Source organism: Trachurus trachurus (genome assembly GCF_905171665.1).
Source record: "Trachurus trachurus genome assembly, chromosome: 24".
Lineage (NCBI taxonomy): Eukaryota > Metazoa > Chordata > Actinopteri > Carangiformes > Carangidae > Trachurus > Trachurus trachurus.
In genome coordinates, this window is record NC_139910.1 from 3,994,872 (window position 1) to 4,021,851 (window position 26,980).

The following is a 26,980-nucleotide window of genomic DNA, read 5'->3' on the forward strand; positions in this document are numbered from 1 at the left end:
GTGTTGGTAACCCTTTAATTTACAGGCTGTTAATTTTGTGATAATGTCAAGAAATAGCCAAGAAATAACAATTAATTGCATAATAATGTCTAGAAATAGTCTAGAAATAATGGTCAATTTCATAGTAATGAGAAATATCACCGAGAAATAGCGATTGATTGCGTAGAAATAGCCCAGAAATAATAATTAATTGCGTCATAATGTCTAGAAATAGCCTAAATAACGGTCAATTTCATAGTAATGAGAAATATCACAGAGAAGTAGCGATTGATTGCGTAGAAATAGCTCAGAAATATCTTGTCAGTTGCAAGGATTTGGTGGAGAAAAAGTATGGCCTTTCCCAAAAAATTCAAAGCATGAAAAGCACGAGTTAACTTTAGCCTTTATCAAAACCATGATATTTGAACCATGAAATTGGCCGTTACTTCAGGGCTATTTCTTGACATTATCACGTAATTAACGGCCTGTAAATGAAAGGGTTACCACCAAAGTGTCTAATAATGGACAAACATGCAAATGTAACTTTATTATACATGAGCCCAAAACAGTGACAGATATTATCCAGAGACCAAATGACGGCTCCATGTGAAAGGACAGAATGTGAGTTAATTATGCATCAAAAAGAAGAAAGAAAATGTGTTTATATTATTAACTCGTTTAAAGGGGTAGTTCACCCAAAATTCAAATTTCACTCAATATCTACTCACCCTCGCGTGATTTGCACCGAGATTTGGACGGACCAGGAAGAGCAGTGCTGGGAGCTTTATACAAACAAGCTTAAAATATAGACTTATTTAATATTTTTCGGAACAATTTCTCATGTTGGGGCTTCAATACAAGAGGGACATTACAGACGAGCACTATGGAGGTATTTGGATGTTTTTTGGTGTGTCTTTTTGTTACGAAGAAAAGTGAGCTCCGTTCTCAACCGTCATTTGGACATAAAGTGCTGCACGAAGCCCCCCTGTAACTCAGAGAAGCCACGGAGGACTCTGAAACTTCTCCCAGCCCTTAGTCCACATGAGGGTGAGTAGATAATGAGTGAAATTTGAATTTTGGGTGAACTATCCCTTTAAATGTTTATATAACGTCAAAAAATAAAGTGTTTCCGACCTGTTGCTGATTTTATCTTCAACAGAAAATCAGAGCAGGTTCAGTTGTTTCAGCTCGGAGGTTATCTCATCTGGCGCTAATTTCCCCCCTGAGTGTCGGATGATGATGAAGTGAAGAAAATGTCACTTCTCACATCTTCAACAGAGACGTCCGTAATTTACCAGCCACTCGTTTACATTCCTGCCTCCTGATGTGTGTGTGTGTGTGTGTGTGTGTGTGTGTGTGTGTCTTCAGTGTGGGAGCTGATGTGCGAGAGGTCACGGGTCTCTGCAGAGCGACGTCGCAGCACAACCGCGCATTAAATCCGACCTTTCAGGTGGTCGACTGACTCACTTATCCTCGACCTGGGAAATTAAAGACAAACAACTTGAAGAAAGAAAGCTCGGGGGTCAGAGGTCACACAGCGGCCCCCACCAAGTCTCCAGACTTATTATGGATTTGAAAGATACTTGTATCATAAGAAAAATAAATCCAAACCACAGAGAGACAGAAGAAGCTCATGTTTTTTTTAAGCTGCTCTGTGCTTCGGGGTGATGATGCGTTCAAGCTCGGTGGTGTTAATCATCCTCCTCTGAGGAAGCTCATCAGGCTGAATCCAGTGTAATGTTTATCATCACCTTTGTCCTTCCGTACCCATGTAGCCTACTCTTTGTTTTTCAGTTGACTCACCGTGTTGCGTTCATGGTCGACTGTTATTTAGGAAACCACTGCATTAAAGGAGACATATTATCCCCCCTTTTCCACAAATTAAAACAGTTCCCAGGTGTATTAAATACATTTCTGTGACATGGTTTGGACCAAATTCCCCAAGGATCAAATATCACAGCTCTTTTCATCCTCTCAAAACAGCCCTGTTCAGTCGGCTGGTTTCAGTGCCTGTCCCTTTAAATGCAAATGAACGGTACCAGGTAGAGGCGGGGTTATGCAAATTCGAAAACTAATGACATCATTGTCAGACAACTGAGGGAACAGCTGGTAAAACCACATGGATTTCAACCTGAAATGAAATGAAATAAAGCTCAATTAGCAGCTGTGAGTCAGAAACGACAGTGGACATGAGTCTCAATCTACTTCCTGTTATTGTGTCTGTTTCCTTCCATTAAGCAGCGTCTTCACCAGGTCGATGTGACCATGTGTTTGTTCAGTTGAAGAGGCTCAGAGTTACATAAGGAGCAGCTACAGACTCACTAAACTTCAGGACATTTAGACTCGTCACGACATGAAACTCCAAACCTTTTTTTGTTTTGTTGTGTTTTGTTCAGGTGGGTTATTCTCGGAGCCGTCGGCTGCAGATGATTCAGACACAAACGAAGCTCCAAACCTGTTTGTGTAACAGTCGCTGCTGCTGCTTCTTGTCAGGGAGATGGAGGCCGATGTGTGAGACTGACCGCCGGCTGATGACGACTGGATCACTACCCAACCCCCAAACCTCCCCCTCAACCCCCCCCATCCCTACACTCTCTCTTTTCAAAGCCGGAGTGGGAGCGATGATCCGCCCTCGTCCTCATGTCATGTCAGTCCTCCTGGCAAACAGAGCAGAGGAGGCTGCTGTCAGTGGACAGAGACCGGGACCGACTGAGGAGACGCCAGATCAGATTTAGGACCAAAGGGGAAAAGGATCTGAGGAGGAGGAGGAGGAGGAGGAGGAGGAGGAGGAGGAGGGACAGGGTCAACTCTGAGGACACCAGGGAGGCTTTTTGGTTTGGGTCGAAATCATCAGGTAAAACATCAAACTTCAGTAAAAGAAACAAGAAAGTCGTGGTTTAAACATGAAGATCTGAGTCTGAGAGGATTTAGAGCAGAACATGAGGACGTGAAGTAAAGTAACAGGTTGAAAACATGTACAAATAACTAGCGTCGGACCATGGGCTTTCATTTTTTTTGCCACATTTGGGCTGAGAATTAATGCTTGTGAGTCCGGCTGCATCAGGTCTGAGCTTCAACAACCACAGGTCGGACTGTTGAGAATTGTAGCAGGAATGAAGCAGCCTAGAAAGCGCTCAAACAGGCGATCGTGGGCTTTGAGAGGCTTTGTACATTCACTAGAACTTGCAGAAAATAGAAACACGTGGCTTCTAATTGAGACTACTTTCTTTTACCAGTGTTTTGAACAACTGACAGAGTCTCTATTTATTTATTGATTGATTGATTGATTGATTGATTTGGGGTTGTTTGTGTGTGTGTATGTATGTATGAATGTGTGTTTAAGGTGTGGGTTTTATAAATAGATAGGTCTGTGGTCGGGTAAAATGAGCAGCTGATAATGTCCTGTGATTTGTCAATGACGTGTGGTTGTAAATATTTCTTCTCTGTTTCTTGAACGTCCGTCTTCAGAGACGTGATGGAAACAAACCTGAGTTGTTCTTTTCCATGTATTGATTCTCCATGTTTGTATGTTTCGGTCCAGATGTGTCGTACAGTATAACACTGTAAAGAATTTATCACAGTGATGCATTTATCATGTTCTGTCTGATTCAATATGGATGAGTTGTGTTTCCTTCTTCTCAGGCGTCACTTTCCCTTTTTTTTTTTCCTGTTTTCTGAGGTTTTAATTCTCAATCACGCCACAAATAAACGTTTATAAGATCTTCAGAATTTTTCATTTTCAGCTTTTGGTAACACTTTACTTGACGCCTTATCTCTATAACGCATTATAACCATACTTATAATGAGTTATAATGCAGTTATAGCACTGTATAACTATGGCTATATAAACACTCATAAATTATCATAATGCTTTATATCAATAATCATAACACACTATAAAGCATTTTATCATGACTTATAAGGTCAGGTATTATAATACGTTATGATTGTTAGTAACTGGCTGACAATGCCCACATCGATAATGCATTATAAATATAGTTATAATGTGTTATAATTAAGCTTATAAATGTGTATAACTATCAATATAAACACTCATAAATTATCACAAGGCTTTATAACAATAAGCATAACACATTATAGAGCATTATAACTCTATTATAATACTTGATCTTATAAGCCATTATAAAATGCTCTATGATGTCTTATTCTTATCGTTATAAAGCCTTGTAATAATTTATGAGTGTTTATAATGATAGTTATACACATTTATAAGGCAATTATAACACATTATAACTATTTATAATGTATGATCGATTTTGGACATTGTCAGTGAGTTACTAACAAATATAACGGATTGTGTTTATAAGTATAGTTATACAGTGCTATAACTGCATTATAACTCATTATAAGTATGGTTATAATGAGTTATGAGATAGGCTTCAAATAAAGTGTTACCCATATTTTCAAGTTGATGCTCTGTTTCCTTGGATGAGATGTGAGTCGTCACACAAAGACCACGCCTCCTCCTCCCTCCTCATCCACACTCTGAGTTATTATTTTAATCACAGCCGTCCTCGTGTCATGTAAAGTAATGACCTACAATGGGAGGAACTATTAGAGCCATTTGTTATCCTGGCTCCTCTCGATTCCTCCAATAAATTACCACTTTGCACCTGTGACATCTGCAGCTGTCGGAGGAATATTTCAACATTCATAGAAATATCACAGTGACCTTGGAGCCTTTAAAAAAAAAGAAAGTGTGTTTTTGCCTTTTGCTGCTTTTATTTTACATAAAGACTGTCGGGATCGTTCACACGGCTCTGGATGTGTTGGATTGTCTGAAGGTGAGAACAGGTCTGAAGTTTCGCAGCTCGAGACCTTTGAGATGTGAAAGTTTAATAGATTTTAATTTTAATAACGGTGGATCGGTCTCCTCGGGTTCAGACGGAGTTTCTGCCCTGAGTGAAGGAGTTGAAGAGTCTCAAGGTCGATGATGATGATGAGTGAGGGATGAGATGTATTTATACAGCTAGACGGCTTAACCCTCCTGTTGTCCACCGGGGTCAAGGAAGGAAGGAAGGAAGGAAGGAAGGAAGGAAGGAAGGAAGGAAGGAAGGAAGGAAGGAAAAGTAGGAAGGAAGGAAGGAAGGAAGGAAGGAAGGAAGGAAGGAAGGAAGGAAGGAAGGGAGGAAGGAAGGAAGGAAGGAAGGAAGGAAGGAAGGAAGGAAGGAAGGAAAAGTAGGAAGGAAGGAAAAGGGAGAGATGGGAGGAAAGAAGGAAGGGGAAAAGGAAAGAAAGATAGATGGAGGGAGGGAACAAATTGGGTCAAAAAGGAAGGAAGAAGGAAGGAAGGGAGGGAGGGAGGGAGGGAGGGAGGAAGAGAAAAGGAAGGAAAGAAAGATGGAGGGTCAATTGGATCAAAAGAGGAAGGAAGAAGAAGTAAGGACGAAGCGAAGGAAGGAAGAAAGGACAAAGGGAAGGAAGGAAGGAAGGAAGGAAGGAAGGAAGGGCAAAGGAAAAGTAGGAAGGAAGAAAGGCAGGAAGGACAAAGGGGGAGATGGGAGGAAAGAAAGATGGAGGGAGGGAACGGATTTGTTCAAGGAAGGAAGAAAGAAGGAAAGAAAGATGGAAGGTCAATTGGATCAGAAGAGGAAGGAAGAAGAAGTAAGGACGAAGGGAAGGAAGGAAGGCAGGAAGGACAAAGGGAGATATGGGAGGAAAGAACGAAGGGAAAAAGGAAGGAAAGAAAGATGGAGGGAGGGAACAGATTTGTTCAAGGAAGAAGGAAGGAAGAGAAAAGGAAGGAAAGAAAGATGGAAGGTCAATTGGATCAAAAGAGGAAGGAAGAAGAAGTAAGGACGAAGGAAGGAAGGAAGGAAGGAAGGAAGGAAGGAAGGAAGGAAGGAAGGAAGGAAGGAAGGAAGGAAGGAAGGAAGGAAGGAAGGGAAAAGGGATTGTGGAAAGAAGGAAGAGAACACATTGGGTCAATTTGACCCAGAAAGACAACAGGAGGGTTAAATCAATTCACTCCAAGCTCAGACCACTTCTGGATGGACTCGTCATCAAATAAATGTCTGTCCTCGACTTTGGTGATGTCATACATATGAATACACATCATCAATAGAGAAACCTCTAGATGCAATTTTTCATTCATTTCATAGCATAGGACCCATTTTCTACTCACCACTATTATTTATATAGTACAGTTGGCTGGCGCTCTTTTGCCACCCACAGAGAACAGCATTGTATTTATTTTTATTATCTATAAGGCGCAACTTGTGAAGCTACAGTACCATCACATTTAACCTCACTTTTGAATCTCCGCTCCACCAGACTCCCTACATGCATCAGTCTGAATATAATTCCTCATGTGAACAGACCGCCTTCACCTTCTATGCACCGAACTGCTGGAATAAACTACAGGACTCAACAAACTCATTTCTATAGAGACTTTCAAAGCTACTTAATGTCTTGGTCCAGAGTATTCAGCCTTGTTCTTGTTATTTTTAGTCTGGTTCTCTATTATATTTTGCACTTTATATTTCTGTACTCATGCACCTATTGCATTGACGTATTGTGATCTGTATTTTGAACTGTGTTCAATTGCAAGGCGTCCTTGAAAAAGAGAGCTTGCTCTGGTAAAATAAAGGTTAAATGAAATCATGCAGCACAGGATGTAAATGTATTGACAGGTGAGAACTGGCGACTAAACAACGTTGCTGTTGATTCCTTCAGTGTCAGTGAATGTGTCGTCTCCAGAACAAACAGAGCAGCTTCACCTTGAGAATCTGTGTTTCTGTCTGATGCCGTTCAGACGACACAGGATGATTAAAATCTAAGAGCGGAAAACAACCAAGATTAAAAAAAAAAAAAAAGGTGCACTGTAAAAAAAAAAAAAAAAAAAAAAAAAGTGGCTCAAAACTGCATAACAGTGATTATTCATTTTTATTTATAGGCTATTGCCAAAAACACATTGCTTACGAAGAATAAAATAACAAAAGAAACAAACAAAACATGCAAATTAATTACTCATTACACTGCAAAAACTCAAAATCTTTCCAAGAATATTTATTTGTCTTGTTTCTTGTCGAAATGTCTAATTTCTAGTCAAAACGAACCTCTTTCCACTTAAAACAAGACTCACCACCTACAAATTAACTTGTTTTTAGATAGTTTTCAATCAAAATTTTCACTTAAAATAAATAGAAAAATCTGCCAGTGAAAGCAAGTTTTTTGTGCTTGTTATAAGAAAGAAAAACTTGCCCCACTATCAGATTATTTCAAGTAAAAATACTTATTTTAAATATAATGAGATTTGTTTTGACTAGAAATTACATTTTGACTAAAAATTAGACAAATATTCTTGGTAAGATTTTGAGTTTTTGCAGTGTATCAAAAAATATAACAAGCAAATATAAAATAAGTGAAATATGAGAGTTTATAGTGAAATGTGTTTTCCTAGAGGATTTTACGATTCAGTTTGGTTCCTATAGCCTATTATATATCTCACAGCATTAAAGTTTACAGTAATTGCAATGCAGCTGTTAAGTGAATCTTGAATTCTGTTAAACAACGTTTTAATAATAGTTTTCTTAGTTTCATTTAACATTTGTGTTTATCTGCCGCCCTGTTGAGTTTAGATATTATCGTCTTGCTTCACCTGTGAGCTTCGTTTCTTGTTCTTCATGTTTTGGACATCGATTCTTCTTGAATCTTGAAACGTAGCAGATTAATCGAAGGTCTTGAACGCACCATGTACATGAGTTCATGTAGCTACATTTTATTTTTTGTGAATCCATATAGGTTGACATTTCTTCTTCTTCTTCTTCTCCTAGCAGCTTATCCTCCTTCTGTTGTGAACATGATGGGATGTTGGAGTCAGATTCTTTACGTTCCTGTTGAATTATTCAACACGACAGAGTTTTTCACCGGCAGCTCATCACTGAACTCTTCATGCAACATTCAGGCTGTTAGCCGCGCTGAGCTAACGCTAACGCTAACTGATGTTCAGGAGGGTTAGAGGAGCACACACACACACACACACACACACACACACACACACACACACACACACACACACACACACACACACACACACCTCCTGTCTTCACCTGCTATGTGTGAATTAGTTTTTCTTCTTCTTGTTGTTTCCTTTGCTTCGACCTTCTGTCCAATAGATTTCTTTTGCAGTTGTTTTTTTTTATTTCTTTCACGTTCCCATCACACATTTAACTCATCACGTAGTTTTCACTTCACTTTTATCAAATTATTAGGCTAGCCTACTCAAGAACTTTTTCCTCCTTGTTTGTCTTCGACCTTTTAAAAACAAACTGCAGATGATGAGATGATTAATCTGTCAGAAGACTTTTAGAGTCAATTTAGAGACAAAACTGTTTTGATAAAAGGTTTTTTTGTTTTGTTTTTTGCAGCAATAGATGATGATTACATGCTGCTTTCAAGGCCAAAAACATCAGAGAACAAAAGCTGAAATATCCGATCCCATCGAGAGGTTGAAAATCTGCTGCTGCTGCCGACGCTGAGCGAGTGAATGAAGGAGGGAGGGAGGCTGTTTTTAAAGGGATAGTTCAACATTTTGTCAAATTGTCCCATTGCCATAATCCCTATAGTCATAGCAGTAGGTTCGTTACCTTTAATTGTCGGTGCAAGTTATTTTTAGAACGGCAGAGCAGAGCCGTGAGCTGCTCAGAGCTACGCTACGGAGGTTCATGGGATTTCTTGGTTTCCCTCATCAAACTCATCAAATACACAATCCAACAACTCCACAACGCTCTGGTGGACAATTTGTGACCTGCACATTCACCACGCTATGAGATAATAACAGAGCGTTACCAGACAGAGTTGTTTTAGAGGGAAATACAGAGACTGTTGATGAAAATTTGTCCCTGAAGGCAACGCGCATCAGTGGTTTCGCATGAATTTCCCTCTAAAACAACTCTGTGTGGTAACGTTGTGTTATTATCTCATAGCGTGGTGAATGTGCAGGTCACAAATTGTCCACCAGAGCGTTGTGGAGTTGTTGGATTGTGTATTTGATGAGTTTGATGAGGGAAACCAAGAAATCCCATAATGAGTCTCCATAGTGTAGCTCTGAGCAGCTCACGGCTCTGCTCCGCCGTTCTAAAAATAGCTTGCACCGACAATTAAACGTAACGAACCTACTGCTATGACTATAGGGATTATGGCAATGGGCCAATTTGACAAAATGTTGAACTATCCCTTTAAACGAGAAGAGTTTTTTTTCTGACATTTCCACTGTGACACAAATCTCATCTACACGTGGAAACACAAGCAGCTTCACCCTGTTCCTGCAGAGCAACCTGGAAAATTATGGAAATGTTCTCAAACGTGGCCTTTTGTTTGGACGACAGTGACTCATCTCGTTTTTTAGATAATAACCTGAAAACCCCCCACTCCTCACCCCCCCCCCTCCTCCACCCCCATTGGTTTCAGAAACAAACAGGTGGAGCGACGTGACATCGCCTCCCTCCTCTCTGCTTTCATCTCCATCCCAGTCAATTTGTTTGTTTGGTTTCAGCAGCGTGACAGGTTTTCCAGAGGAGGCTGCGTTGCCATGGTTCAGCCGAGCATCACATCACAAACCATGGAGATAGAGATAATCAGGGCGCCGCGACGACAGCCGCATCTATTTCAAGGGGGGAGATGGAAATATTAATTTCTGACCAAAGCGGAGAGAATGACACGCAGTCGAGGCTCGATTCTTTTTTCCTTTTGTGCCAACGTGAACAGTAAAGGCCTGAAGCTGCATGATTCAAAGGCTCTGGTGGAAAATGAACATTTCTAGTGTTTGTGAATATTTTGGTGCAAGACAGGAGGTGTTATTGTCCCAAATTATTCACTATTTCCTCCTGTTTTAGTAATATCTGATGGAAACTGGAAATTAATTAACTTTTTTCCTAAAAATGAAATTATATTTGTGCAGTTTTCTTATAAATCCATGTGTTCAGTAGCAACCGTTGTGTGAGAACTAAGAGCACTAAGAGACAGGGTGATTGATGGTTTTGGTATTTTCATAGGACGAATGTGAAAGAGGTGAAGTCCGCTCATTATTCACAGCTGCTGGAGTGGAATGAAACTGCTTTTTTTAATATATATATATATATTTTAGTCTTTTTAAACCAGAACATTGTCTGTTCAGCTCCGTTGTGTTGAGGTGGAGGAAGAGTCCAAACACTCCTTCCTCAGGTCATCGACTGTCCACTAGATTTTATTGGAGAGTTTGAAATATCCATCCATCCATCCATCCATCCATCAATCCATCCATCCATCCATCCATCCATCCATCCATCCATCCATCCATCCATCCATCCATCCATCCATCCATCCATCCATCCATCCATCCATCCAAGCTGTCAAAGCTCCTGACTGATTTCATCTAACTATCACATTTACTTGAACCACTGACAGGTTGTTGGAGCAGGAGCTTCTCCCAGCATGCACTGGGTCAGGACATATTTTTCATGTTGCACCTCCTGTTATTTATCTATTGTAAATCAATTTCTTTCTTTCCTCAATACGAGTGTTTGAGCTGTGAAGATTGTGGAGCTCATAATGCAATATCGTATCTTATCTTATACCCTCCCCAGCCCCCCATCCATCGCCATACTACAATGATATAAAATAAATATTGGTAACCTTTTAATTTACAGGCCGTTAATTACGTGATAATGTCAATAAATAGCCAAGAAGTAACAATGAATTGTGTCATAATGTCTGGAAAAGGGTCAGTTTCTTTAATGTTGAGAAATATAGCCAAGAAATAACAAATGATTGAGTAGAAATAGCCCAGAAATAACAGTCAATTGCATGGACTTCGTGGAGAAAAATTCTTCCCTTTCCCAAGAGTTCAAAGCATGAGAAGCATGTGTAATCTTTTGCCTTAATGAAACACATGAGAGTACTATGAAATTGACTGTTATTTCTAGGCTATGTCTTGACATTACTACGCAATTAATTGTTATTCTTGATATTATCATGTAGGCTAATTAGCGGCCTGTAAATGAAAGGGTTACCGAAAGATCTTCATCCTTCATTACGATACCATGTTTTGTCATATTGACTGTCGATCAAACTGTTTTAAATTATTATTTTTCAAAGATCAATTGATTATTGTTGTTTTTTTAAACTCATTGTGATGCCGTTGTGATGTGTTCAGGTGGTCCGTCCTTCCTCAGCAACAACTTGAGGAAACTTCTTCAGGAAACTTAATGTTATTTGGTAGTCAAAGGTCAAAGATCAAAGGTTATCTTTCCTTTGGTTCACACTTAACACATTCATAGGCTCATTATGACACAATTTAACTCAAATGTTTGTATGGATAAACTGAAGTGATGAGCTTTTATACCCACAAGGTCAAAGGTTAACTCCGCTGGGACAGTACCATAATGTTCTGCAGTTGGCAACTCTAGTTTCTTATTGTGACGGATTTAAACACTTAAGATCACACAAACGGTCCCAAATGCTGAAAAAAACGGCTGCAATAAATAATCCACAGACACATATTGAAGAAGCCCTCATTATACTGTATGTATTCTGAGCTGTGCACATCAGTGAACAGTATAATCCCCCTCATGGTGAAGAATGCATAGATTCAGATACTCAGCAGAAAAATCCACGTGGGAAGATTTTCATTACACATTCATAATTTACATTTTCATAGTTGGATTTTTTTTCTTTTTTTTCTTTTTTTTTTTTTTACAGCTGATTAATGAAGTTACAAAGCGTTTACGCTGTCACACGGCACATCATCCATCAGCTCACATCTGTGAAATGTTTTATCACCACCGAGCGAATTACCCACAGCAGATTCATTCTGACAGCGATAAAACAAATGTCAGTTTATCCTCTATAGTCCCAGTGGTTTACAGAGCCGTGTGAAAGCAGACGTTTCATTAGAAAAACAAAAAACATGTGGGCAAACTATCATAACCTCATGATGCCATAGACCTTTTTATTGATAGTTTTTTTTTTTTCAGTTTTCACAACAGCAGCATTGTTTTTTGTTTTTGTTTTTTTGTCTTTTTTTGTGTGAGTGCTCCAAGTGGGTTGGATTTCATCCTCATCCAAAGCAGAGCAGTTACACATGTGCAGCGCCAATGTGTGCAGAAGCGTTGTACAGCAGAAAGAAGCTAACCTGGATGAAATGCAACTTCCATTGGATCGATAGAGCCACCAGATGAGTTTCACACCGAGCTGATCAATACTGTACACAAAGATCGAGGCTATTCACCACAGAGCTGGAGTGGAGCGTGACGGCCACAGTTGTTGTTCGGCTCAAACACCCAACATGGCCGCCAAAAAAGACGCTCATTTACATGACGAGATGGGAACCAGAAGCTCTGGTAGCATTTTTTTTTAAAAACATTTCATGGAAGTCTTATCGAAGGAATAATTTGTTGTTTTTTGCTTTCTTGCTGAGATTTAGATGAAAACATCAACACCACCCTCACCTCTACAAACTTAAAGCTAGCCAAATACGTTTTTTTTTTAGCTAGCTAGCTATCTGTTTAAAAACAAAATACCACAACCTGACAAATCATGTTTATTTATTCCATTCACAAACTAAAATGTAATAACAAACCTCCAGTAAACCACTGGTTTAGGCTACATTTTGACATTTCAGTTTGTGCACAGATTAAACGAGACAAGAGATCCTTAAATGTGTAATTTTACTGCCACCAAGACTCTCAATCAAAACAACAGATGAGCTGAGCTAACGGTAACGCTAATGGGTACTCAGTATCTCTGTAAACTGACCAAAATCCTTGTTCTGTATCAAATATATAATTTTAAATAACCAAGATGTAAAAATGTGTTATAAAAGTTTGATTTTAAACTGGATAAAATATAAATTTTGATCTTCTGGCAGGTTATCTCAATGCTAACACATGCATAAGGGGATAGTTAACTAATGGCACCACTGACGGGCGAGCAAATCACACTCCTTGATACTGACTTGATTTGAATTGTTAGAAACATTTGGGATAATGTAACTCAACTAAATATAGCCTATAGATTTTGTTGTTTAAGACGTTTTAGAGCAGAAATTTCAGATGTTTGCCGGTTTGGGCCTACTTTAGTGCCTCTTTGACTTCCATGAATTAATCTGTTTCCAGATGTTAATAACATTGTATTCCTGCTGCAGCTTCTACTAGAGTGACATCCCTGAATCGCCAACCAGGCTGTTGACATTGTCCATGAAGGGTCCAACAATGCGATAGCGCTAACTGCTAACTCACTGACATACAGTAAGAGTGGCGTCCATGGTCGTGTCCAACTCTCAGCAAGAGAACAGATCCTTGTGCATTTGTCAGGATTATTCCTTTAAACATTTAGTATAAAACAGGGTTCCTTAACACTCAACACTCTGAAGGCCACACGTTGAGTAATCGCCAAACATGTTCAGGGCTGTAGCTCCAACTTTTAGAAGAACTGATGTTAAATTTCCCAAAACACAACCCTTTTCCAAGCTCCCAACATCAAAACAAACCAGTTTAAGCTGCTCAATTTCACCTTTTTCTTCACTTTTATAACATTAATGTCATTTTTTTGTCATTTTATATGCTCAAAATCATCTCAAATAGACTCGTCTTCATTGATTTTGTTGGAATTCGTAAGAAAGTGACCTCAGGAGCCCTCAACCATGGAGCTACAGCCCTGGACCTGTGTGGTAGTCGATGATTTCCACTTCCACCTCCAGCATTTTGTTGTTGTTGTTGCTGTTTTTGTCCTATCTCCTTTTTTTTTGCCTCACAAGCCTCTGGCGAACGTCTCTATCAGGCCCCAGAGACGTTTCTTCTGAGGCCTCAGCAGCTGCAGCTACACAGCAGCCTGACATTTAACATGTGGAGGATGGAGGACGATTGTGATCTGAAAACCGTGACATTTTGGAGCATTTTCTATATATTTATCATCTTCCACAACTTTTTTTTTCCAAAGCGGTGGTATACAGTAGATTCACAAATGTCAAATTCCAACAGACGACTGAAGGAAGGAACCCTGTTTTATCAATGCCGGTCTGGATTTGGAGATGGTGCTGAATTTGTGTGGTCGGTTACATCAAAGCTAATATTAACAATTAAGAAAGCAGATAGATAAGACTACTGGCTCTTCTGTCGTCACTCAGAGTTGATCATTTCTCATTATTGTTTTTTTTTTTTTTAGTTACAGTTTGATTCCCATTCCACTCAGCAAAATCCAGACTGTGCTTTTAGCAAATGAAGGTAAAAACCACACTGATGCATACAGATTCATACATTTACACTCATGTCAGAGCCTTTTTGTTTAAAGTGAACGTCAGCAACAGCAAGAAAGAGAAAATAAAAAACACACAAACGCCGGCCACGAGAAGAAACCAAACTTTGATCTTTTTCTCAAACTGAAATCATGCTCTTTTTTTTGTTTTTTGTTTTTAGTTTTAGTTTTTTAGTTTATCTCCATCTGGGCCAGGCACGTCTGAGGAACTTAACTAAACTTGTAGTAGGCACCAGTATTTCCCCTTATTGAGTCAGGAAAATGAAACACAAATCTTATTTTTTGCCCTTGGGGCTCACGGTAGCTTAGTCCTAAGCTGTTTGTGCTTACACGCCAACTGATGTTGACTGTCAAACTCATATGGCAAAAAGTGAGTCTGTAGGCTACAGTCCACTGCAGCACGTACAGGAGGAGGAGGAGGAGGAGGAGGAAGGTGGGTGAGGTGGGGGTGGTCTGGGAGCTATGGGTCTCTCTCCGAGTCATTATTATTATAATAATAAACTGTACCAGCTGCAAACCAACCAGTCAGAGCTTCCACATCCCAGCATCCTCTGCTGCTGCACGTCCGTCCGTCCGCTGCAGCTCGGACGTTTCTCAACAGAAAAAATTCCACCGGTCAGGATGATGATGACGGCCATTAATTTCCCAGATAACACAATGCAGACTGGATGGATGGCAGGTCGATACGCCTCCACACACACACACACACACACACACACACACACACACACACACACACACACACACACACACACACACACACACACACACACAGAGTGCACCACCCATCTGGTGGAAGCTCAATCTGCAGCCACATTATCATAAACAATCTGGGTGCGTGGAGCCTCGGGGAGTGACACATTTTGTGGGTTTGATTCAATTTCTGCCATTATACAGATGACTGGAGAGTAGGGATGTCACAATTATACTTGTTTTCACAATTAATCGTGGTATTAAACGCCACAATTAATTACCGGTAATCGTAAAGATTCCTAAATACCGTCACTTTCCAAAAATTATGTCAGAGCCATATAGGCAGATGTGCACCAAAGTAAAAGTAAATGCACAGATACTGGTCCATTGACCTAACGTATCTTTGAATTGGTGGGAATTTAAATGTTAACGTGTCATTTGTAATAAAGATGATTGAAATAAACTTAAACATTTGGTACAGATGACAATTAATGACGTTAATATTTCAAACACTTCCCCTGGGAGATCAATAATTGGTCCTATATCAACAGATACTGTGTAAATGATGAGTAATGTAATTATATTTTGACTATATTTGATTTTACACATTCATAGTGTTGTGAAATTAATTAATGCATAATAATCATGGTAATCATAATACCGTGATTATTTCTCTGACAATAAATCGTACTAAGAAAATCTATAATGGTGACATCCCATAGCAGCCACATTATCAAAAACAATCTGGGTGTGTGGTGTTGATGTGGACTGGAGCCTCGGGGAGCGACACATTTTGTGGGTTTGATTCAATTTCTGGCATTATACAGATGACTGGAGAGGAGGGGGAGGGGTGATGGGTGTGGGTGGGGTTAAAGTGATACGCCAACTTTTTTTTTTTTCGTGTCTTGCCTCACTCCCGAGTCCATGACCAGCAGATAGACACCATCCTTTCGACTGTGCGTGCAGTAACAAGGGAGATAGAGCCGTATCGCCGTAATTAGCTTAGTTAATTAGCTTAGCTCAAACTCTGGAAGTGTATGGGTAGTGTTAGCCTGCCTCCTACCCGAGCCGAAATCAGCAGTCAGAAGCTGATTTCATTTTAGCTCTAAACTCTGTAAATATATCAAGTTATCAACATTTCAAACATTTTTAGGCGAGAAAGTAGCCGTTTAGATCAGCAGTGTGTCGTTAATTTGTCTAAATACCAGCTGTTTACAATTTTGTTCGGACGAATTCGGTGCTACTCAAGCTAGCTGTTGTGACCAATGACGCACTTCTGGTTACTTTCACAAAATAAAACACCCATTGCCCTTTACATACAGAAAATCATGACGATAGAATTTGTGCTTTTACTTTGAAATAGGAAGCTAACCTACCCTCGATGTAGCTATTGAACCAAAATAAACCGTCTTTGCTTGAACCCTCCGTTTTGACCGATCTGGTCCCGTTAGCGGCATTTGACCGCTCAAGATGCCTTACCGGAGAGTTTTGTCAGCTCTGAGACGAAGATCGGCCCGCCGGTTTCCGTTTAGAGTTGCTGAAGAGTTTCTCTGATGACTTTAGGTGGAGGCAGGCTAACACTACCTATACACTTCCAGTGTTTGAGCTAAGCTAATTACGGGCGATACGGCTCTATCTCCCTTGTTACTGCACGCACAGTCGAAAGGATGGTGTCTATCTGCTGGTCATGGACTCGGGAGTGAGGCAAGACACGTAAAAAAAAAAGAAATAATGGCGTATCCCTTCAATATGGCTGGTAATCATCGTTCATTCATGCCCTGCAGCATCTAAACCGTATTAGTTTGTGGAAAGCCTGCTTGAAGTCCTCGTTGGACATGGTGTAGATGATGGGGTTGATTAAGGAGTTGAGGTAACCCAGCCAGGTGAAAATGTCAAATAACTCCGGGTGGAAGCAGGACTCGCACACAGGCACTAAGAGAGTGTAAATGAAAAACGGGAGCCAGCAGACGATGTAGGCTCCCAGGATTATTCCCAAAGTCTTGGTGGCCTTCTTCTCCCTGGCGGCGGAGATGCGCTTCTTCTCCAGCAGCGCGTCGGACACAGTGACTTTGACTTGGCTCACGTTCACGTTGGCGGACGAGGTAGTGTCGCAGGAGGAGCTGTCGTTGGTCCCGTAGTTCAGGGAGGTGGTGGACGCCACCGAGCCGGGCGAGTTGGTGATCAGGTGCGCCGAGGTGAGCCGCTTCCCCGGCTTGTTGTGCGACTGCTTCAGGATGCGCTTGCGGGCCTCCACGTAAATCCTCCCGTAGAGCGCGATGAGCAGCAGCGTGGGGATGTAGAACGCGCCGAAGGTGGAGTAGATGGTGTAGAAAATGTGGTCGGTGTTCACGTTGCAGCTCTTCACCTCCTCCGCCTTCACCTAATAATAATAATAATGATAATTAATTCAACTTATATAGCGCTTTTCAAGAACCCAAAGACGCTTACAGAGAAACAAGAAAGGTAGTCGTTCAGACCCCTTAATGCCACCTAGTGGTTGACTGTAAAATATGCTTTTTTGACGGGGGAAAATCCAAATAAAACGCCGAGATCTAATTGTTTGTGTAGCTTGGAACAATTTTAAACTTTTTTTTAATAGCCTATAATGAAATAAAATGCTTTTAAATGTTCTATTGCATGGGGTTAGCCTACTATTGGTTTTGTATGCTAATGGTTACAGTATATGACAGATACGAAATATGGACAATATGGATGGCAGTAGGAACGTGAGGATCGAACGTGAAACAAATTGTTCGTTCAATGTCATAAAAGTTTTTGTCGAAAATGTATCAGAGTGTGGGCCAACGTTTCCACAAAAGTATGACATTTTATACTTTATGAACACGTTGGCCGACACACATACCCTATAATTTTATTTCTGTTTGATTTAAGCACACAGTATTAAAAGTATCTCGGTTTCATTAACTTAAACAAAATGTGCCAGCCAAGCGAGCTTCCAAAAAGATCACTATCCTATATATTACTGTATTTGACGTGCATATAAGACTATCGTAGTAAACGTATTATGGTCAAATGGTCGTTACACTGTCAGATACATTTTCGACAAAAACTTTTATGACATTAAATGAACAATGTGATTCACGTTCGACACTCACGTTCCTACTGCCATCCATATTGTCTATATTTGGTATCTGTCATATCTGTATCCATTAGCATACAAAACAGGTGGCGCTGTAGCAAAAAACCAAGGGGTCTGACTGTGCGGGTCTGCAGACACATGCTTCTCGGAGAGTGTGGGAGAGTGGTACAGTTGAGACACAACTGTACCACAGTTGTCAAATGCTAGCCTGATGCATCAGCCGCTTACTTCATTACATTTCATATAGCGTCTGAACACGAGCCATAGGGATTCGTTTGCTTCCGGGAGGCGGTTGCTTACATTTGCTTCAACTAATCGCTGCTGCTTGGTGGTCACGTGTGCTATACACCGGTAAAGCTCATAGGTTAATCTTGAGCGCTTGAGTTCAACGTCATCGCCTTCACTTACCCGTCTGTTCGCTGATTGGGAGCGGACGGAGCAAACCGAAACGCATTGCTAGTTCCCTGACTATATGGTTGAGGCAAATTAAATTTGCCGGAACCAGTAGGCGGTGCTAGCCTGGCTAGTCAAATGCTGCTGTCATGAACGAATTTCCCTTCGGGGATGAAATAAAGTATAATCTAATCTGTAGCCTGATAGAGTTCTATTACATCGCATGCTGTTAAGTTGTGCAGTGTAGGCTAACAATAACATGTTATAAGTCATAATAAGACCAAAAAAACAAAGGAAATGGAAATAAAACTAATATTTCTGAAACCTGAACAGTGTTATATTAACATATAGTCAGTGACCCAAATGTGTTTTCTCATGGATATTATTGCCAATTTTGAAAAAGATAGATAGATACTACATTGGTGCAAAGTAAAACAATATTTCATAACTTATTTTATAGTAGAACCGTGTTGAAAATGTGTGTATCAAATTAGATACAGCAGGTCCAATTTCAAAATTTTTGAATTTTCTGACAATTATTTCATGGTTCAGGCTTTAGGAGCCAAATCGTGTGCTAAAGTGCCCTCTTCAGTGGCAAGGATGCCTTATATGTGCCCCCCTTTTTTTTCCTTTTCGCCCCTGCCCTTCAAAAAGTCTGTGCACGCCACTGCTGGAGGAGAGTATGGAGGGATACGGAGTGAGGTGATGAGGGATAGGGGAGGTTGAGGCTTGTGAGAAGAGGTACAGTAGGTTTTCAGACGGGATTTGAACAGGTGCACCTCATGTTTATGACCTGATTGTGGAAAAAAGAAACAAATAAAAAATGATATTCATCAATAATAACTTAGTATACAAACAAATTAAACAGCATATGAAAAATCACTTATTTTCAGTGTATAGTTTTTTTTTTTTTTTTTTGCTGTTCAATCTGTTCAAAAATGCAAAAGCGAGAAGTGTCTCACTCGTAACCCTAGGGGAAAAGGGGTGAGGTGATGAGGGATAGGGGAGGTTGAGGCTTGTGAGCTTCATTTGTTATTTTATTTTGATAAGATACATTTCATTTGACTACTTATTTATTTTAATGTTGAGGTTCTCGATAAGCCCTCCTAGGGTTTCTAACCTCTCCAGCACCGATTCATTGTAGTTCATCATATAGCCTATCATCTATTGTATATGTTCTTTATTTTATGTGATATAGGCTATACTCTTTGTAATGTTTTATCAAAGTGCGAGTCAGAGTCGCGAACCTGGCGCCAGAAGAAGGGCGGCAGCGAGATGGAGATGGCGATCACCCAGGCGGTGGCGATCATCCCCGCGGCGCGCGCCGGCGTGCGCTTCTTGGAGTACTCCACCGCGTCCGTGATGGCCCAGTAGCGGTCCAGCGCGATTACGCACAGGTGGAGGATGGACGCGGTGCAGCACGTTATATCCGAGGAGAGCCAGATGTCGCACACCACCTGGCCCAGCGTCCAGGTCTGGCTCACGGTGTAGAGCGCGCTAATGGGCATCACCAGGATCGAGACCAGCAGGTCCGTGACCGCCAGCGACGCGATCAGGAAGTTGGCCGGCGTGTGCAGCTTCCGCGACTGGTAAATGGTGGCGATGACGAACGCGTTGGACAGCGTGGTGGCGAAAGTCAGGAGGGCTAAGGTCAGACCCAGACCCGCTTGGAGCGCCAGGTTAGAGTCCTTCTCCTCTCCCCCCGCCGCCGCCGCTGCCGCTGCTGCTGCTGCCGCTTTGGACGTGAAGTTGGCAGCATGGGAGTCGTTGCTGCTGCTGTTGGCGGAGATGTTCAGCAGCTCTCCGTAGGAGTAGGAGTAGATGACGGCCGGCGTCGGTCTGAGCTGAGCGGCATTCTCCATCCCTCCGCCGATCGAGCCTCGTCAGACCCAGATCCAGATCCAGATCCCCGTGGCATTGAGCTGCTGGAAGAAAGATGGAGAGATCATCATCATCATCATCATCATCACTCTGAGACCGGCCAGGCTCTCCGCGGCGTCTGGCGGCTCCATGTCGGACTCAGACTCAGACGACAGGTGTTTCCACGAAGACGCTTTTCTGCCTCCTCTTCTTCATCTTTTTATTCACTTCTCCTCTCTTTTTTTCTCTCTCTCTCCTTTCTTTTTTCTTTTGGATCAACTTAAATATCCTCCAGGAGTCGGTGCGTAAAAGCAGCTGTTCCTCATCCACAGATCTCAGTCTGTGGTGTCACAATCATCATCATCCAACGAAATAAAATCGTTTAAATATTATCAATATGGGGGAAAAAATGAAAAAAAGAAATAAAATCTACATCAGTAGCAGGTTATTAATCCGCCTCGTGTCTCCTCACAAGTTCAGAGCTGCTCAGGTCTGACTGCTGCTTTTATACTGCTCTCTCTCCCTCTCTCTCTCTCTCTCTCTCTCTCTCTCTCTCTCTCTCTCTCTCTCTGTGTGTGTGTGTGTCCCTCCCATACTCTCCCTCTCTCTCTCAAATGTTAAAGGACTCTATTTGTATTTTTTTCAACCTTTTTTCCACTGAATCTCTCCATTTAAGACCACACCCATACTGGATTTTATTCAGACCAATACTCTCATTGATTATTGATTCTCAACTCTGACTCAGTGGGGCAGTGATACATATGATAATATGTTATATCTGCTGTTCATCGGTTCATCTGGTTGCCTTCTTCATTTCTATTAAGTGCAAAAAACTGTTGTATACTCATATTTATGATATTTATTATAATACAACGCTTTTATATCATGTCTGTATTTTATTTTTTACTTTTATATGGACCAATTTTAGTAGTATTAGTCGATCTTTTTCAGTTGAGCATCAATCACAATCAGTCAACCTTCCATAATACCATCATTAGTTCAACTAGTTCATAAATACATCGAAAAGGTGTAGGCTGAAGCTATCTGGCTTATAAATGCCTTATCTTTAATTCATTATTTCAGTAAATCCATTAGAGCTCTTAATGGTTTCAGAGTCACAGAAAGAAACAAGTATCCAATAATTAACAAATGTAGCCAAAAAATAAAAGAAAGAAATAATTTAACAGCATTATTACAGTTGCAATCAACACCCAACTAATCAATCCTGTTTATAGCTCTTTCTATCATACTATGTTTAAATCTATTTCTAAATTGTGTTATGTTATTGCATTGTTTGAGATCCTCTTTCAAGCTACAGTATTCCACAGTTTTACTCCCGCCACAGAGATACACATGCTTTTAAATGTAGTATTCTTGGGTCCCGATTCCCGAATTGAAAAATCATTATTACACATTTCATGTTTATATCCTTATTTTTTTCTATCTTTTCTGATCTTATCCCAATGTAATGTAACATAATTTCATCCAAGGGATCAATAAAAATATTCTGATTCTGATTGAGTTCCTCTTCTCTTGCATAATCTGAATTTTTTTAATCATATTTTTCCTGAGACCACTTTAATGCAGCGTGTGAGCAGGTGTGTATGTTGTTGTCAGGGTGAGGGTTTTCAATACGAACCAAAAAAGTTGACAAACAGGAAGATGAAGGAACAAGCTGAGGAGCTGCAGATGGAAAAAACACAGAAAGAGTTAACAAGACACAGGTGAAGCAATTACACACAGGTGAGACACACACAAGGTAATCACAGGAAGACAAAACACAGGCAGTTTCAAAATAAAATAGCATGTAAGCGAGAAAACAGAAGAGACAAGCAAACCATGGGGTCAAAAGGTCACAGGACCATGAACGCCGAGCTGAAGTGAAAGTGAAGGGCAGCTGGAGCAGAGCACTAACTTGAAAAATCCATTATACTTTTTATATTTTAATGTTTATAAAGACTGAGCTGGAGCTGGGGGACTTTTCATTCCCTTCAGCAAACAACAGGCTGTTCATTTTCAAGCACAATCAAAGTCAGATTTTTACACATTAATCATTCATCGGGCTTCACTTCATCGCTGTCACGACGCCCTCGCTGCACATCATGTCCACGTTATGAAGCTCCACGGCGCCGAGTGTGTTGATTGTATTGGCGAGAAGTGAACTCAGTCGAATGAAGGCAGAGTCGTCCAGTCGAGCTGCTGCTGCTGCTGTCGACCTTCACCTGAGCTTCTGGAGGGCCACAGACCAAGTTATTCAGTCAGTGTGAGGAAGTCTAGAGAAACAGAAACAGAGACTTAGTCCAGTAATTTTAAGCCAAAAAAAGGGGTCAACGTTGAACAAATTGCAACAGAAGCAAACTCAACTGATTTTGTATCCTCAACATGTCCTGAATGAGGGGAAAAAAAGCCCAGAAGAATCCCATTATTAGGGGAGAGTTGATTACTTACATTAAGACAAACAAAAATTGTATTACAAGTTTTTTGAAATTCTTTGTTAAAGGGACAACGAGGAGTTTTGGAAAAGCGAAGCGTTTTCACACTACATTTATGAGCCTCCGCACCGTAGAATTCTTCGACCGGCGCAAGACAGACTCATGTTTTCATTCATCAATAATTAAAGTCAGAGGTTGGAAGACGATCACATACCGTCGTAGTTCCCACCATAAACGGCGATTCGGCGGCGTTATTCTCATGAGCGTCCGCGAAACCGAAAGTAAGGAAACGCTGGTCGGCTCGCCCAGCATTTCCACCACCACTAATAATAACAAAATAACGATAGAGACAAAACGATATATTTATCGAAAATGGAGCCATTAACAAGTGTGGGTAGCGTATATTCATCCACATTAACGTGAGACTTTTTTATAACCAAATAGAAACTCCTCGTTGTCCCTTTAACATGAGCAAATTTGCATACATTTGCATAAATTCCACCGTTTTGACGGCACATGTATATATAACGGTGCTGTGGTGGTACCAGCATGAAAATTGGAATAAGTTGACTCCTTCGGTCAACCGACAAGAAACCACTTTAAATTTCAAGATGACTGCAATTTTTCAAGAATCCGTCACTGTGGGAAGCACTCGTTTTACATGGTAGCCTATAAGCGCCCTAGCTCTTTAAAGCTACAGTTGGTAAGCTGACGAAAGTGAAAATAAACTCCGTGACTTGGTCCGAAATTTCAAGACAATACACAGGTCCCTTTATGAATTGAATTTCCTGCCGGTGGGAAGTTATTGCCAATATATTATCAATGTCATGCTTTGATGACTAGCTAATGCCCCTGTGTAAGAAGTAGTAGGAGAAATTACACTATCATACAGGGAACATGTTAAAAAATATCACTTGGATTTTCAGAGTGAAAGACAGACACAGCAAGTCAACGAGAAATACAGCACACATCACAACAGATGGCAAAATGATGTGGTCGCTATCCGTGGTGCTGAACTGCTTTGACTTTGTGTTGTTTTGTTATTAGGGGCCATGTAGCCTAATGTTTTTGTTGTTCTCTTGGTTTGTTATACTTCATGTCTGTTAGATACCTCCACTGTGCACTTCTAAGAAGCTCTGTCGTCTTCTTTTATTAGGATGAATGTCTTTCACATTGTATTTCTAATGGGATGTCTACGATGCCTATATCTGGGGGCAGTGTCCTTCTATCTTAACTTACCTTATATTATGTTTTATGTAACTTACTGTTTCATCACCTATGTCTGTCTTTATAGTCCTGTCCTCTTGCAAGTGCTTTCCAATGCAGATTTTCTGCAAATAGCAAATAAATGACATAGTTGCTCTCCGTGGTGCTGAAGCTTGTAAGTCTCGCTGTTGCGGGCATGTGTATGTTGTAAAATGATGTTATAATGAGCTTCATTATTTGAGTTTAAAGGGCCCGGTCATGTGCCCCGCCCCCGGCCCGGCTCGGCTCTGATTTGTTCCGCTAGTGCTCTACATTCATGTAGCGGCAGCCTGTATGACGTCTTAATATTCAATGCTTGTACACCTATGATACATTTTTTTTCACCAATCTGGACAAATAAAAGACATTTACAAAAGTGGAGGGGTATAAAATGCAATTAAAAGGTGTTCCACAGCAACACCTAGAAGTGCACTGATTATTTACAAAAATCACTGAGCAAGTGGCTCATTTGTTTCTTGGTTTTATGAACTTTGGTGGGGGCACCTTGTGGGCCAGTAGGTTGAGTGGGTGCCCCATACAGAGGCTACAGTCGTCCCTGTAGTTCAAATCCCACATCGAGCAGCCCTTTACTTACTGCATGTGATTGCCCCTCTCTCTGTCTCTCTCAACTATACTATCAAATAAAGACAAAAAAGCCCCCAAAACACATTACATTTTTCACCTTTTTTCTGTGAAATGTGGCCTATTTTTTAGTTTAAAGGTGTACAGAAATGGCCGTTTGTCCTGTTTGTCGCGCCGAGTTGTCAAGAATTTCCACACGAGCTTACCCAAGTAAGGAAAACGAATTTGATTGGTCGGGTGGGATATTCAAAGCTTGAGCTCCATGTGTGTGTGTGTCTCAGACGTTTGATTGATGGATCCAATATCAGTGGCTGGTGAATCGTGCGCAGGCTGACGTATAATCCGTGCGCCTGCATTATCCAATGTGGGAAAAAAATACCACACTTTCATCCCGGATTTAATCAAAAATAGAATTTTGCAAAGTTTGCCTACAGCGTCTGATAGATGAGTTTTTACACTAATTTTATGACCCAGAGTGGAATCAAATTCAATTTTCTTTTCTGTAGGCTACAGCTTTAAACAAAACATGTTTTTGTTTTATTTTATTTTATTTCATTTCATTTTGTGTTATGTCATTTTATTTTATTTTTATTTCATTTCATAAAAATAAATAAATAAATAAATAAATAAATAAATAAATAAATAAATAAATAAAAAGTTTTCATTGCGTCAAATGACGGTTGTTTCCGGTCGCCCCAGGTCTCGCGCGACGGCCCCGCTGTTGCCGTGGTGACAGAATTCGAATTCGCCGGTGTTGCTAAAGCTAAGCTAAGCTAAGTTAGCATCGTCCGCGTCGCTTCGGTCCGTGAGTCTTTAAACCAGGCGGAGCTGAGGAGGACCGAGGCCGGGAGATGCAGAGCGAGGAGAGCCGCTCAACAGGTAAATAACAACCACTTTCACCGGTAACGTGACTATTTACGTGTAAAAGAAAAAGAAAAAAAAAGCGTTAAATACCGGGAACACCGGCGGTGTTTAGCTGGCTCTGTGGAGAGTTAACTTAATGTAAAGTGACTGAGCCAGGTGAGTAACTGCAAAATAATAAAACACACACGATTAAAAAGACGACATTACACACGTATATCAAAGAACAGACTGAGCTGAGGTTCTGTGTAAAGTAATGACTCAAGATGAATGGATCAATATCAGGAAATAAGTCTGTCTTTATTAGCTGTCCGATAATAGACGCATGTTAAATATGAGCGCTAATTAGTCACATTGGAGTACATTGAAGGTGCTACTAAGGATTATTTTAATCATTGATTATTCAGCCAGTCATTTTCTTGTATTAATTACTTGCTTGGTTCATTTATTGTCAGAAATAAACCCCAAAAATGTAGATACAGCCCAACTGTTGTCTTATTGGACTAACTTAGTGTTTTTTTTTTATTCAAGACTAGACTCAAATATTGAAGTGACTAACGTTATCAAATGAATCACTATTTTCATTAATTGTGGAATATTTTAACTGTGTTTTGAATAATATAATGTGCCATAATGTGAGTCATGAATGATGCTCAGTATGTTTTAAACCTACAGTGTCATCCAAAAGTTTGGTCAAAATGTCTGTTAATGTGAACAGTTCAGCAAGTGGAAGATGAAATGATCCCCAAAAGACATAAAGTTACAGATTACACGTTCCCTTTACATTTTAAACAATATGTTTATATCTCTTTTATATAGTTTCTCAGTGTGTAAATAGTAAATATCTTGTCTGATACCTTGGTCAAAGTTCTCTGAGAGCTCAAGTCTCCTGGGTTTCCCATTCTTCTGCAGGCTGCTGCTTTTTCACTCTGAAACTGTAGAAAACTAAAATAATACACTGATATTGATTAAAATATTGAAAAAAGAGGGTTTCATGTTTAACTTTATTCCTTTAGGAGATCCTTTCATCTTCTACCTACAGAACTGTTCACATTAACAGACATTTTGACCAGTGGTGGACAAACGTTTGAACATGCTGAAAATAAGACTAACACTTGGTGTATTTGTATTATCAGGCAATTAATCAGTAGGGTTATTGTTATTCAAAGCCCTGTTGTGAATTTACATCCATTATACTCAATGATGATGAGTGTTAGAGGTGATAAATGTGATATATTGGCTGTCGTACTTCACTGTATCCTCCTTAAATCTTCACCCGTCATCACACTTCCTGTTTGTTTTTCTATCTCTTAACAACCCGTCCTCCTCCTCCTCCCTTCAGCGGCGGTGGCGGGGGCGATGGCGGGGGCTGGATCGGTTCAGGCGCAGTGGTTTTTCACTAAAGTCAAGCTGGCCCTGGCGGTGGCCGTGATAAAGAACAGGCCTGCGGGGACGAGCAGCCGAGCGAGCGCCGAGGCTCTGGCCCGTCGGCTGAGGAGCCGCGATGAAAGCTGGAAGGAAAAGGCCCAGGGGCTGCAACAGGAGGTGCTGAGGCTGCGGCAGGAGATGCTCATCGCCAAGG

The 26,980-nt window shown here is 40.6% G+C and overlaps 1 protein-coding gene across 1 annotated transcript; it reads right to left on the reverse strand.

Annotated features, from left to right (window-relative positions):
• Window positions 1-16,696: 16,696 nt before the first annotated feature.
• LOC311007620 (5-hydroxytryptamine receptor 1B-like) lies at window positions 16,697-20,280 on the reverse strand (the record flags this gene model as incomplete). Its single annotated transcript, XM_084000873.1, has 2 exons — window positions 16,697-17,305; window positions 19,666-20,280. 2 exons carry the CDS (start codon window positions 20,278-20,280, stop codon window positions 16,697-16,699), a joined length of 1,224 nt encoding a protein of 407 aa, XP_083856999.1.
• Between the last annotated feature and the right edge of the window lie 6,700 nt (window positions 20,281-26,980).